General features: G+C 45.6%; 1 protein-coding gene across 4 annotated transcripts in view; it reads right to left on the bottom strand.

Moving 5' to 3' along the window:
• Positions 1 to 7,473: 7,473 nt before the first annotated feature.
• LOC147017302 (uncharacterized) overlaps positions 7,474 to 14,011 on the bottom strand; it is a 39,817-nt gene continuing 33,279 nt past the window's right edge. For 3 of the 4 annotated variants that reach the window (XM_085846789.1, XM_085846790.1, XM_085846791.1), the window contains 4 exons: positions 13,837 to 13,959; positions 13,574 to 13,691; positions 9,973 to 10,079; positions 7,474 to 9,724 (listed from right to left, as the gene is read on the bottom strand). In XM_085846789.1, coding sequence (XP_085702915.1) covers positions 8,302 to 9,724; positions 9,973 to 10,079; positions 13,574 to 13,691; positions 13,837 to 13,959 — 1,771 coding nt within the window. In that variant the 3' untranslated portion in view covers positions 7,474 to 8,301. Of the gene's footprint in view, positions 9,725 to 9,972; positions 13,430 to 13,573; positions 13,692 to 13,836; positions 13,960 to 14,011 lie in introns of those variants that run through there. The other variant, XM_085846788.1, reaches the window with a different exon arrangement.

The following is a 14,011-nucleotide window of genomic DNA, read 5'->3' on the forward strand; positions in this document are numbered from 1 at the left end:
CTAACCGCTATAATCTCACTTTAACACTCCCTCCCCTTCCTTACCGCTATAATCTCACTTTAACACTCCCTCCCCTTCCTTACCGCTATAATCTCACTTTAACACTCCCTCCCCTTCCTTACCGCTATACTCTCACTTTGACACTCCCCCCCCTTCCTTACCGCTATAATCTCACTTTAACACTCCCTCCACTTCCTTACCACTATAATCTCACTTTAACACTCCCTCCCCTTCCTTACCGCTATAATCTCACTTAAACACTCCCCCCTTCCGAACCGCTATAATCTCACTTTAGCACTCCCTCCCCTTCCTTAGCACTATCATCTCACTTTAACACTCCCTCCCCTTCCTTACCACTATAATCTCACTTTAACACTCCCTCCCCTTCCTTACCGCTATAATCTCACTTTAACACTCCACCCTTCCTAACCGCTATAATCTCACTTCAACACTCCCTCCCCTTCCTTACCGCTATAATCTCACTTTAACACTCCCTCCCCTTCCTTACTGCTATAATCTCACTTTAACACTCCCCCCTTCCTAACCGCTATAATCTCACTTTAACACTCCCTCCCCTTCCTTACCGCTATAATCTCACTTTAACACTCCCTCCCCTTAGCGCTATAATCTCACTTTAACACTCCCTCCCCTTCCTTACCACTATAATCTCACTTTAACACTCTCCCCTTCCTAACCACTATAATCTCACTTTAACACTCCCTCCCCTTCCTTACCGCTATAATCTCACTTTAACACTCCCTCCCCTTCCTTACCGCTATAATCTCACTTTAACACTCCCTCCCCTTCCTAACCGCTATAATCTCACTTTAACACTCCCCCCTTCCAAACCGCTATAATCTCACTTTAACACTCCCTCCCCTTCCTTACCGCTAAATCTCACTTTAACACTCCCTCCCCTTCCTTACCGCTATAATCTCACTTTAACACTCCCTCCCCTTCCTTACCGCTATAATCTCACTTTAACACTCCCCCCTTCCAAACCGCTATAATCTCACTTTAACACTCCCTCCCCTTCCTTTCCACTATAATCTCACTTCAACACTCCCTCCCCTTCCTTACCGCTATAATCTCACTTTAACACTCCCCCCTTCCTTTCCGCTATAATCTCACTTTAACACTCCCTCCCCTTCCTTACCACTATAATCTCACTTTAGCACTCCCTCCCCTTCCTTACCGCTATAATCTCACATTAACACTCCCCCCTTCCTTACCGCAATAATCTCACATTAACACTCCCCCCTTCCTTACCTCTATAATCTCACTTTAACATTCCCCCTTCCTTACCGCTATAATCTCACTTTAACACTCCCCCTTCTTTCCCACTCTAATCTCACTTTATAACACTCCCTCCCCTTCCTTACTGCTATAATCTCACTTTAACACTCCCTCCACTTCCTTACCGCTATAATCTCACTTTAACACTCCCTCCCCTTCCTTACCACTATAATCTCACTTTAACACTCCCCTTCCTAACCACTATAATCTCACTTTAACACTCCCTCCCCTTCCTTACCGCTATAATCTCACTTTAACACTCCCTCCCCTTCCTTACCGCTATAATCTCACTTTAACACTCCCCCCTTCCAAACCGCTATAATCTCACTTTAACACTCCCTCCCCTTCATCTCACTTTAACACTCCCGCCTTCCAAACCGCTATAATCTCACTTTAACACTCCCTCCCCTTCCTTTCCACTATAATCTCACTTCAACACTCCCTCCCCTTCCTTACCGCTATAATCTCACTTTAACACTCCCAACTTCCTTTCCGCTATAATCTCACTTTAACACTCCCCCTTCCAAACCGCTATAATCTCACTTTAACACTCCCTCCCCTTCCTTACCGCTATAATCTCACTTTAACACTCCCCCCTTCCTTTCCGCTATAATCTCACTTTAACACTCCCTCCCCTTCCTTACCACTATAATCTCACTTTAGCACTCCCTCCCCTTCCTTACCGCTATAATCTCACATTAACACTCCCCCCTTCCTTACCGCTATAATCTCACTTTAACACTCCCCCCTTCCTTACCGCTATAATCTCACTTTAACACTCCCCCCTTCTTTCCCACTCTAATCTCACTTTATAACACTCCCTCCCCTTCCTTACTGCTATAATCTCACTTTAACACTCCCTCCACTTCCTTACCGCTATAATCTCACTTCAACACTCCCTCCTCTTCCTTACCACTATAATCACACTTTAACACTGCCTCCCGTTCCTTACCGCTATAATCTCACTTTAACACTCCCCCCTTCCGAACCGCTATAATCTCACTTTAACACTCCCTCCCCTTCCTTACCGCTATAATCTCACTTTAACACTCCCCCCTTCCTAACCGCTATAATCTCACTTTAACACTCCCTCCCCTTCCTTACCGCTATAATCTCACTTTAACACTCCCTCCCCTTAACCCTATAATCCCACTTTAACACTCCCTTCCTTACCACTATAATCTCACTTTAACAATTCCCCCCTTCCTTACCGCTATAATCTCACTTAAACACTCCCTCCCCTTCCTTACCGCTATAATCTCACTTAAACACTCCCCCCTTCCGAACCGCTATAATCTCACTTTAGCACTCCCTCCCCTTCCTTACCACTATAATCTCACTTTAACACTCCCCCCTTCCTAACCGCTATAATCTCACTTTAACACTCCCTCCCCTTCCTTACCGCTATAATCTCACTTTAACACTCCCTCCCCTTCCTTACCGCTATAATCTCACTTTAACACTCCCTCCCCTTCCTTACCGCTATAATCTCACTTTAACACTCCCTCCCCTTCCTTACCGCTATAATCTCACTTTAACACTCCCTCCCCTTCCTTACCGCTATAATCTCACTTTAACACTCCCTCCACTTCCTTACCACTATAATCTCACTTTAACACTCCCTCCCCTTCCTTACCGCTATAATCTCACTTAAACACTCCTCCCTTCTGACCCGCTATAATCTCACTTTAGCACTCCCTCGCCTTCCTTAGCACTATCATCTCACTTTAACACTCCCTCCCCTTCCTTACCACTATAATCTCACTTTAACACTCCCTCCCCTTCCTTACCGCTATAATCTCACTTTAACACTCCCCCCTCCTAACCGCTATAATCTCACTTCAACACTCCCTCCCCTTCCTTACCGCTATAATCTCACTTTAACACTCCCTCCCCTTCCTTACTGCTATAATCTCACTTTAACGCTCCCCCCTTCCTAACCGCTATAATCTCACTTTAACACTCCCTCCCCTTCCTTACCGCTATAATCTCACTTTAACACTCCCTCCCCTTAGCGCTATAATCTCACTTTAACACTCCCTCCCCTTCCTTACCACTATAATCTCACTTTAACACTCCCCCCTTCCTAACCACTATAATCTCACTTTAACACTCCCTCCCCTTCCTTACCGCTATAATCTCACTTTAACACTCTCCCCTTCCTTACCGCTATAATCTCACTTTAACACTCCCTCCCCTTCCTAACCGCTATAATCTCACTTTAACACTCCCCCCTTCCAAACCGCTATAATCTCACTTTAACACTCCCTCCCCTTCCTTACCGCTATAATCTCACTTTAACACTCCCTCCCCTTCCTTACCGCTATAATCTCACTTTAACACTCCCTCCGCTTCCTTACCGCTATAATCTCACTTTAACACTCCCTCCACTTCCTTACCACTATAATCTCACTTTAACACTCCCTCCCCTTCCTTTCCACTATAATCTCACTTAAACACTCCCCCCTTCCGAACCGCTATAATCTCACTTTAGCACTCCCTCCCCTTCCTTAGCACTATCATCTCACTTTAACACTCCCTCCCCTTCCTTACCACTATAATCTCACTTTAGCACTCCCTCCCCTTCCTTACCGCTATAATCTCACATTAACACTCCCCCCTTCCTTACCGCTATAATCTCACATTAACACTCCCCCCTTCCTTACCGCTATAATCTCACTTTAACACTCCCCCTTCCTTACCGCTATAATCTCACTTTAACACTCCCCCTTCTTTCCCACTCTAATCTCACTTTATAACACTCCCTCCCCTTCCTTACTGCTATAATCTCACTTTAACACTCCCTCCACTTCCTTACCGCTATAATCTCACTTTAACACTCCCTCCCCTTCCTTACCACTATAATCTCACTTTAACACTCCCCCCTTCCTAACCACTATAATCTCACTTTAACACTCCCTCCCCTTCCTTACCGCTATAATCTCACTTTAACACTCCCTCCCCTTCCTTACCGCTATAATCTCACTTTAACACTCCCTCCCCTTCCTTTCCACTATAATCTCACTTCAACACTCCCTCCCCTTCCTTACCGCTATAATCTCACTTTAGCACTCCCCCCTTCCTTTCCGCTATAATCTCACTTTAACACTCCCCCTTCCAAACCGCTATAATCTCACTTTAACACTCCCTCCCCTTCCTTTCCACTATAATCTCACTTCAACACTCCCTCCCCTTCCTTACCGCTATAATCTCACTTTAATACTCCCCCTTCCTTTCCGCTATAATCTCACTTTAACACTCCCTCCCCTTCCTTACCACTATAATCTCACTTTAGCACTCCCTCCCCTTCCTTACCGCTATAATCTCACATTAACACTCCCCCCTTCCTTACCGCTATAATCTCACTTTAACACTCCCCCCTTCCTTACCGCTATAATCTCACTTTAACACTCCCCCCTTCTTTCCCACTCTAATCTCACTTTATAACACTCCCTCCCCTTCCTTACTGCTATAATCTCACTTTAACACTCCCTCCACTTCCTTACCGCTATAATCTCACTTCAACACTCCCTCCTCTTCCTTACCACTATAATCTCACTTTAACACTCCCTCCCCTTCCTTACCGCTATAATCTCACTTTAACACTCCCCCTTCCGAACCGCTATAATCTCACTTTAACACTCCCTCCCCTTCCTTACCACTATAATCTCACTTTAACACTCCCCCCTTCCTAACCACTATAATCTCACTTTAACACTCCCTCCCCTTCCTTACCGCTATAATCTCACTTTAACACTCCCTCCCCTTAGCGCTATAATCTCACTTTAACACTCCCTTCCTTACCACTATAATCTCACTTTAACAATTCCCCCCTTCCTTACCGCTATAATCTGACTTTAACAATTCCCCCCTTCCTTACCGCTATAATCTCACTTTAACACCCCCCTCCTTACCACTCTAATCTCACTTTACAACACCCCTCCCACCCCCTCCCTTACCACTCTAATCTCACTTTACAACATCCCTTCCACCCCCCTCCTTACCACTCTAATCTCACTTTACAACACCCCCTCCGCCCCCCCCTCCAACACTGCCCCTGCTGCCCCCATCCTACCCCCATATGAATGCAAAAACTCCACTCGGTGAAGTTTTAATTTAGATTTACTTGCTGCATAACTGTCAACCCACACCTGCTTGAAAGGAGTGAGAATATTTCGTAACCGGGGTCCAGGTGCCGCAGGCCCCGATAGGTCCAAGGTGATGCCCTGCCAGGGAGCGGAGCCCCCTGCTCAGACCAAATAAAATAAAATAGAACCCAAATGCAGATCTTCATGCCTATAAATATTATAGCAGCAAAAGGAGAAGGAAGAAAAAAATTATTCACAATTCGACTGAACTCCTCAAACGAGTGTTCCAAACTGGTATTCAGATATGTATGTACTTCATGAGATATTTTGACAGTGAAATTAACGATTTCCAGTCGAGAATCAAAAACACTGAGAATGCACATTTATACCGTTGGTCATGCTCAACAAGACTCAGATTTTCCATCATCATGGTTATGAATAATATCACTGATCGATCGTCGGTCACTTCTTGTGGGGTTTGTTGTTTTCCTTTGTGGCACTCTTTGCTTTGGTCAACAGTTTCTTGGAGGGTTTCCACCGACCCTGGGCTGGCCATTTTATGTCAGCAAGGACATACAATTTCTGACATCAGTTTTGTTTTTCTCTGACCATGCTATGCCTGGTGTTGGCTTAATGGTTAGGGTGGTAAGCTTAGGATCCTAGATCCTGAGTTTAAATCCCACTTGTCTGTTGAATTAATACCAGGTGGGGTTAAATCGACCTGTCATCCTTCTGAGGACAGCAAAATGAGTACCAGCATGCTGGTATCCTGTGTTGGAGTGGTGACCTGTTCAGGATTGTGCCCAATAGCCAAGGAGACTGCTTAGGCAGCATCAACGTTCTGCACAGAGTGTAGTCCCAATGGATGTCCATGCTGAACACTCTTTCTTCCCCAGCATTTGAATGGAGGATAACAGGAACCAGTTTTGACACCTACACAAGTTTACAGTTTGCAAGATGTCCTCAAATCTTGTCCATCTTGTGTGTAACGTTATCATCAATCTTAATGACTGGCATCATTCCATACCTCCCAAGGAATATCCATCTCATCCAAGAGCTGGTATTCCATGAACTGCTCTTGCAGTAGATCCACATGATGGGTAGAATGGTAGGGTACGAGGTGGGAATATCTCGTAACAAAAAACAAAAGGACATCCTCAAATGTTGATGACTCTTGCCGCAAAACTGAAACCTTGCATGTCTCAGTATGTCATGATCATCATTCCATGGAAGCTTCTTAATTGCTTCTGGGACAGAAGTGGTGTCGAATTTTCTCACACCTTTGAAGGTTTTCCACTGCTGTACAGATATGTCCCCCTCTTCTTCAAGGTTGGCGAGTTTTTCTCTTGGAGCTTGACCGATGAATATGTTTGGCATCAGGCAGTTGATTGTAGTCTGGTGTGAAGTCCACATCTGTCACAACTGGCAACCCATTTCTTGTCTCAACAGCAACAAACTTTGCATATTGCTTCCTCTTGAAAGACACCATTTATAGGTACACAGTAAAGATGCACGATTCCTCCTTTTTTCTATTTCTTTTAATTAAAAAAAATTTAAAACGTGAGATTTCAGTCGTTGGGAGTGAGAGCGTGACCCAAGTTGAAAAAGCACGAGTCTCACACCAAATGCGTGAGGGTTGACAGGTAAGTTGCAATTGTACTTTCCTTACGATTGATCAAATTGCAACTTCTCTTCCTCCAAATCGACAATGATCCCGATTAAGCGCACTATATTATTGGGTGGGCTTGAGGAGTGAGATTAGCCCAAGTCTTTTAAGAACCAATTGGCTTGGATTGACATTCAACTTGAGCTGCTTTGGAATTGATAATAATTTGTTCAGGGTGCAGGTGATAACTCACCCACTCTTTACAAAAGACACGTTGGATTTCCAGAATCAAAGCCAACTCAACAACTGGAACCGAACTACCTGCCTCATTTTCTGGCCAGTCTGCTGTAACTGCCAGAAATCTGACGAACAAAGGCTACAGCGAGCACCATCGTTCAAATGGAAACGTTGATGCTTTTCATTAGCAGATGGACCAAAAACCCTTGGGAGGAGGAACAAGATGATCGATAAACGACACATTAATACATTTGATGTGAGGTTTATTACAGGAACAGAGAACAAGTGTCATTTGATGAATTGAAAGAAAGGACAGTTTAGAGATGGGAAAAGAGACAGACAGAAAAATTAAAGATTTCCTTCCAGTTCCATCTCCTATACAATAATCTCTTGTAACCGTGTATTGATACATGTGGGGCGTTGAAAAAGAGCTTACAAACAAGATCAAGATCATTGGTCAAAATCGAACACGACACCAAACAGAAGTACCTGTATATTAAAGAGTGCATACAGCAAATATAATTTATTATCTCATGAATCATATATATATATATATAGAAGAAAGTTCAATGAAAAACGTTAGGTGTTACGAACTATCGCAAGAATCTTGTTCCGAGAGCTTTTTGAACACCCACCCCCCCCGCCCCCCCAAATCATGTTCCAAAAGCACATTTAGTTCTTCACTCTCAACATGTTACAATGGCTTGTAAAATGAAATAAAAACGTGGAAAATTGCTGGCAGAGCAGCAACAACCACAAGCGATGGAAGAAAATAATGGGAGCAAAACTTTTGTGCAAAACAGCAAATTGGGTGTAAAAAAGTGAACTTGAAGCCAAAGACAAAGCATTGGATGGTCCCAAATGGAGTCTTGCTGCTCAAGTGCACCAAAAGGTCTCGAGGACATGAACACGGTGTTGAAAACAGACCAATTCTGATGGCCTCTTGTTAGAACTGTCCAAAACCACGGTCGTCCATCAATCACATCTGTACCCTTGTACCGATCATCAATCATAACTTTCAGCTGCAACCCGGTGAGCAACTACATCCACGTGTTGCTCCATCACAAGTCGGGCCTAATGATGGCTGCTTGCCTTCTCTCGCTCAAACTCGGCGATCTGTTGCAGAACAGCATCCAGTCCTAACCCCTTTACTCCCCTGGCTGCCCCCAAACCCCTACCTCTGCTGGGCACACCTGATGCTTTGGCTGCCGCTAAAGCCCTCGGATTTGCAGTCGCACTCCTACCTTTCCCAAGATTTGTTTCTTGAATTCCCCTTTGGCTACACAAACCTTTTTTGATTACAGGCTTCTGTTGAAAATTTAATTCAGATGCTTTTGCCCTCCTTGAACTGCCATGGCTCTTTGAGGAAGAAGCGTGCTGTGAACGATGACTGGGAGGAGGGCTATTTGAGAGGTCCGATTCATATGATGCACTCACCAGTCTGAATCCACCCGGGGGCTGCAAGGTGAGATGTTTATGGGGGCTACGAGCTATGGGTCGACCAACAGGAGCTTTTTCTGAACCTGCAGATCTTTGCACCGAGCTGGAATGGTGATTCTGTGAAGGTGGGGAATAATGGTTTGAAGACAGTGACCTGTTACGTGACAGATGCTCATGGGTCGGTGACCATTTTTGTGACGAACTTGTCTTTCGTCGTACTGGTGAACGACTGTGAAGCGTGCTTGCCAAACTTCGAGACTTTTGGCTATTCTGTGGTGACTCGTCCCGAAAGGTTGACCGATATCTACGTCTTACTGGCGACTTGCCTCGAGATGAACGCCGGCTGCATGGTGATGCTGATTCGCTGCTGCTTGATAGATGCCTATGTCGTGACCCACGACTTGACGATCTTTTCGATGATAATGAGGAACCGCGATCCAATGACCGACTACTTGACGAATGGGTGGTGGAGGTTTCATGTGGAGATTGTGGTGCTCGGTATACTTGCTTTGGGAGGAAGGATGCACTAGTTTGAGGTGGAGTTGTAACATCAATTTGTGCTTCTGATGTTTGCTCCCTTGGTGGGGTTTTCTCAAAAGATTCGTGCTTTGGACGAAACTTTGTGCTCAACTTTTGCCGTTGTGACTGATAAATCTGCTTAAAATTATCCTTCGATTCTGAACAACCTTTTATCAACTCCGACTTCCTGGAAGTTTTACATGTAAGACTGCATTCTTCCTTTCGGTTGTCCGGATCGGAATCCAAATCAGAGTTATCTCGATCAATTTCATACCACCTGCCATTATCTGACGTTACTGGGCAGCCTCCTCTTACTTTTTCTGCTCCCAGCAGCTTTTCGGAGCTCACAGCCTGGGAATTATGCAAAGCATCACCATCACCATCTTGGTCTCCCTCAGAACTTGACCCTCTGTAATCTCGAGCCCTCTGTTGGGGACGTCTGGGTGTACGGCACACTCGAGGAGATGAATCGGATGGAGAAACAGAAGGGGAGAGACTGGGTGATGGCAAAGATCTTTTGCGTTTTCTCTTTTTTAATCTGAAAAATGGAAAAGATGAGGTTAAAAAAAAAAGGTCCCAGCAACTTACTTGGCCAGCTGGTGTACCAATCACCAAGAGAACGTTGAAGACCAACACCAAATGTGATTTTGAATCACACAGCATGTATACAAACAAAAAGGAGAAGGCACATTGTGCTGGAGTAAAATTCCTCTTGCAATACAAAAGGCAACAGAAGAATCACCCCCAAAAACCACAGCAAACACATTCACGAAGCGAATGACTCACCTTATCTCAGCTTTGAGTAACCGCCGTAGCTTTTTAGCACTCGACTCCTGGGTGCCGTCCTTGTGCTCTGCAACACTTGACTCACCTGACTTGGTCTCAGTTTCAGCCTCCTCATAGGTGCCATTAGGAAGATCATGAATCATAGTTTTGTACAGAGTCGAGATGGGGGAAGTGACAGGGATAGACAGGGAGAAAAAGGGTAGGAGGGTCACAGGGCCAGGAGAGAGAGGGGCAGGAGGGTCACAGGGCCAGGAGAGAGAGAGAGAGAGAGAGAGAGAGAGAGAGAGAGAGAGAGAGAGAGAGAGAGAGAGAGAGAGAGAGAGAGAGAGAGAGAGAGAGAGAGAGAGATAGAGAGAGATAGAGAGAGAGATAGAGAGAGAGATAGAGAGAGAGAGAGATAGATAGAGAGAGAGATAGAGAGAGATAGAGAGAGAGAGATAGAGAGAGAGAGAGATATAGATAGAGAGAGAGAGAGAGATAGAGAGATAGAGAGATAGAGAGAGATAGAGAGATAGAGAGATAGAGAGATAGAGAGCGAGCGCGCAGGAGGGTGACAGGAGAGAGGGCGAGAGGGTGAGAGGGTGAGAGGGCGAGAGGGCGAGAGGGCGAGAGGGCGAGAGAGAGAGAGAGAGAAGGAGGGCGAGAGAGAGAGGGGAGGGCGAGAAAGAGAGAGGGAGGGTGAGAGAGAGAGAGAGAGAGAGGGAGGGCGAGAGAGAGAGAGGGAGAGAGAAAGGGAGAGAGAGAGGGAGAGAGAGAGAGAGAGGGAGGGAGAGAGAGAAGGCAGGCAGGCAGGCAGGGCGCAGGGCCAAGAGGGCGGCACAAGGACGAGACAGTGAGTGAGAGGGGCAGTTGTGGCACAGGACCGAGACAGCAGGAGTGGCGCAGGGCCGAGACAGCAGGAGTGGCGCAGGGCCAAGACAGCAGGAGTGGCGCAGGGCCGAGACAGCAGGAGTGGCGCAGGGCCGAGACAGCAGGAGTGGCGCAGGGCCGAGACAGCAGGAGTGGCGCAGGGCCGAGACAGCAGGAGTGGCGCAGGGCCGAGACAGCAGGAGTGGCGCAGGGCCAAGACAGCAGGAGTGGCGCAGGGCCGAGACAGCAGGAGTGGCGCAGGGCCGAGACAGCAGGAGTGGCGCAGGGCCGAGACAGCAGGAGTGGCGCAGGGCCGAGACAGCAGGAGTGCCGCAGGGCCGAGACAGCAGGAGTGCCGCAGGGCCGAGACAGCAGGAGTGCCGCAGGGCCGAGACAACCATAAGGGCACCAGGAAAAATAATGAAAGTTATCAGAAATCCAGGAAGCGTATAACAATTTGGTGCACCATGGAATTGTAAGTGCATAAAAGCGATGTGGTTATTGAACAGTATTTTATATGCAAAATAGCAACATGTTGTGATGGATAGATGTAATAATGTACGTGAAGCAGTGTATATGCAGGGTAAAATAATCACAAATGCACAGAGCAGTATTTTAAAATCGTCAAAAACAGACATATTTAAATATACATATATTTGAATGCCAGTATTCATAGGCATTTAATATTCAGGTTTGTGTTTTTGTGGTTTATTTGAATAACAGGGTTGAAAGATGTTGTTTGTGCGTATGAGAGTACAAACATTGATGTTTTTCATTTAAATTGGTATTTGAACGGTTTTGACCGGTTACAGTTAGTTACAAACACGTGGACATGCGAATTGAAAGGCAAAAACAAACAGACAAACAAAACAAGTGGAATAACAACCAAGCCAAAAGGTTGTTCATCACATTCACCATAAATGCAGATTCAGTGCAACAGTTTACAACAACAAAAAGTTATTGGAGATTTTGCAGCAAAGAAGCGGATGTCAGACATTACAGCAAGTGTCGAAATGCAAACCAGTGCGGCGTTTTTGTTGTTTTATATAATATTTGGAAAGTTGATGAAAATTAAAGTTTTTCAAAGATTTTTGTAAATGCATCCATCCACATTAAATTTGATGAGAGTTCAAAATATAAATAAATAAATGCTCCATTGTGGTCGACAAAGACAACAAAAGGAGTGAATATAACATTCAATGGTCACAATAACAATTATTGCAATTCAGGCCCAGAAGAGAAACAAAATGACATCCGTACATGACACACATTTGAGGATTGTCAAAGGAGGGCACATCAAAGGAAAATTGGTGTTAAATGGGTAGCGGAAAGTGAGCAGAATAATTTCAAAAAATATAAAACAGCACAGGGTGCAGCAAAGCAGGAAGAAGAGTTGATATGTGGAGGGGCGAGGGAAGAGGGTATCGAGGAGCGAGGTAAGGGAGTCGAGGGGGGGTGTCGAGGGGCAAGGGAAGGGGAGGGTCGAGGGAAGGGGGGGTCGAGGGGCGAGGTAAGGGAGTCGAGGAGCGAAGGAAGGGAGTCGAGGAGCGAAGGAAGGGAGTCGAGGAGCGAAGGAAGGGAGTCGAGGAGCGAAGGAAGGGAGTCGAGGAGCGAAGGAAGGGAGTCGAGGAGCGAAGGAAGGGAGTCGAGGAGCGAAGGAAGGGAGTCGAGGAGCGAAGGAAGGGAGTCAAGGGTGTGGAGGTGAGAGGATGCGGAGGTGAGAGGGTGTGGAGGGTCGACGAGAATTTTTGTTAAAAAGGAATTATCTCGACAAAAAGCACACCGGTTAGCACAAACAGGATAAAGGCAAGAAGAACACACCCAGCAAACAGGCACGGTTTCACAGTCAAAGGGCAATGTTCAAACAATAATTACAATAGCAAGTTGAGGCAATATTGGAGTGCATCAGTAACAATGATTTCAAACAATGACATCCATAGACAATAGACAACCACACAGTTATGGCAAAATTTCAGAGAGAAAAAACACAGGACATTTCACAGCCATTATGGAATATTCCCAATATGTAATTACACACAGTACAATGGGAAGGTTTATAGTTGCACGTCCAATGGAGGAGGCCCAAAGAATGGTGCGATGATTTTGGATGCAGTGTTAGAAGGCAATACAGAAAACAGAATTACGAATGACATGATGATGTGAAAACGATGATTGTATCAGTTGTCAACAAAATAACATGCAACGTCATTGGGAAGAAACGGCGAAATTGGTGGTGAAGGTAGGAGGTGGGACAAAAAGGCAAGAAACAAGGGGCCAATATCATGGTCAAAGCAAGTTAATGGCATCAAAATAGACAAATCAAGAAATTGTGTGGGTCAAAGAGAAGGTTAAATAATATACAGCAATACAATGTGATAGTGCGGTGTGGTGAAGGAAAATGATGATGGAAGCATTACCACATCATCAGTTGGTCCAGCCCCAGCATTTTCACAAGTTGTGGTCGAGGTCGAGTCGAGGTCGAGGTCGATGACACAGCATCCCACCATGCCCACCAAGCCGGGAACAGAGAGCAAACGCTCAGCCTCGGACGACAGCTACCTTTACATAATTATTTCATGTTAACCAAATATACTCCTGAAAACTAATTGTGTTACTTTTGTAAACTAGGCCACAAGGTTAGATGTAGAAAGTTTGGGTGCAGACTGGGGAGGTCTAAGTGGAAAGCAGCTGATGTTGCTAACTCTCTCCCAAAGTACAAGAACATTTTGTCCCACTGCGGGCAGAGAGGCACCTGCAGCTCTTTGCGCAGTTGGACAGCACTGCGGGAAGCTTCCTCATTTCCGGGATCCAATCTGCAAGCTCTGTCATAGTTAGTGAGGGCTTCCTGGACCTCGCCGTTCGCTTCAAGCCTGCACGAGTCATGGTGGGAGCAAAGACGAGCCATTAAAAGAGAAAACAAATAATTACGGAAGATTTAGTGAAAGAGTTATACAGATGGATTAGATGGTAATAAGAGTGTGAGTGCGTGTGACAAGTGTGCGGAGTGAGGTTTACTGGACTGCATGAGCGATGAGCGTTTGGATGAGATAGCGGCGTGCGTTGCGATGAGACGGTCCTGCTTTAACCGCCTCTTCAAAGTCCTTGATAGCACGAGCCAAAGCTCCTTTGTTGGCATACCTGCCAGAGAGCACATTCGATGAAGATTGAAAAGTGACTGAATGCCAATTAA

The sequence above is a fragment of the Eptatretus burgeri genome, chromosome 11 (genome assembly GCF_056783735.1).
Source record: "Eptatretus burgeri isolate ZD-2024b chromosome 11, Ebu_testis_v1, whole genome shotgun sequence".
Lineage (NCBI taxonomy): Eukaryota > Metazoa > Chordata > Myxini > Myxiniformes > Myxinidae > Eptatretus > Eptatretus burgeri.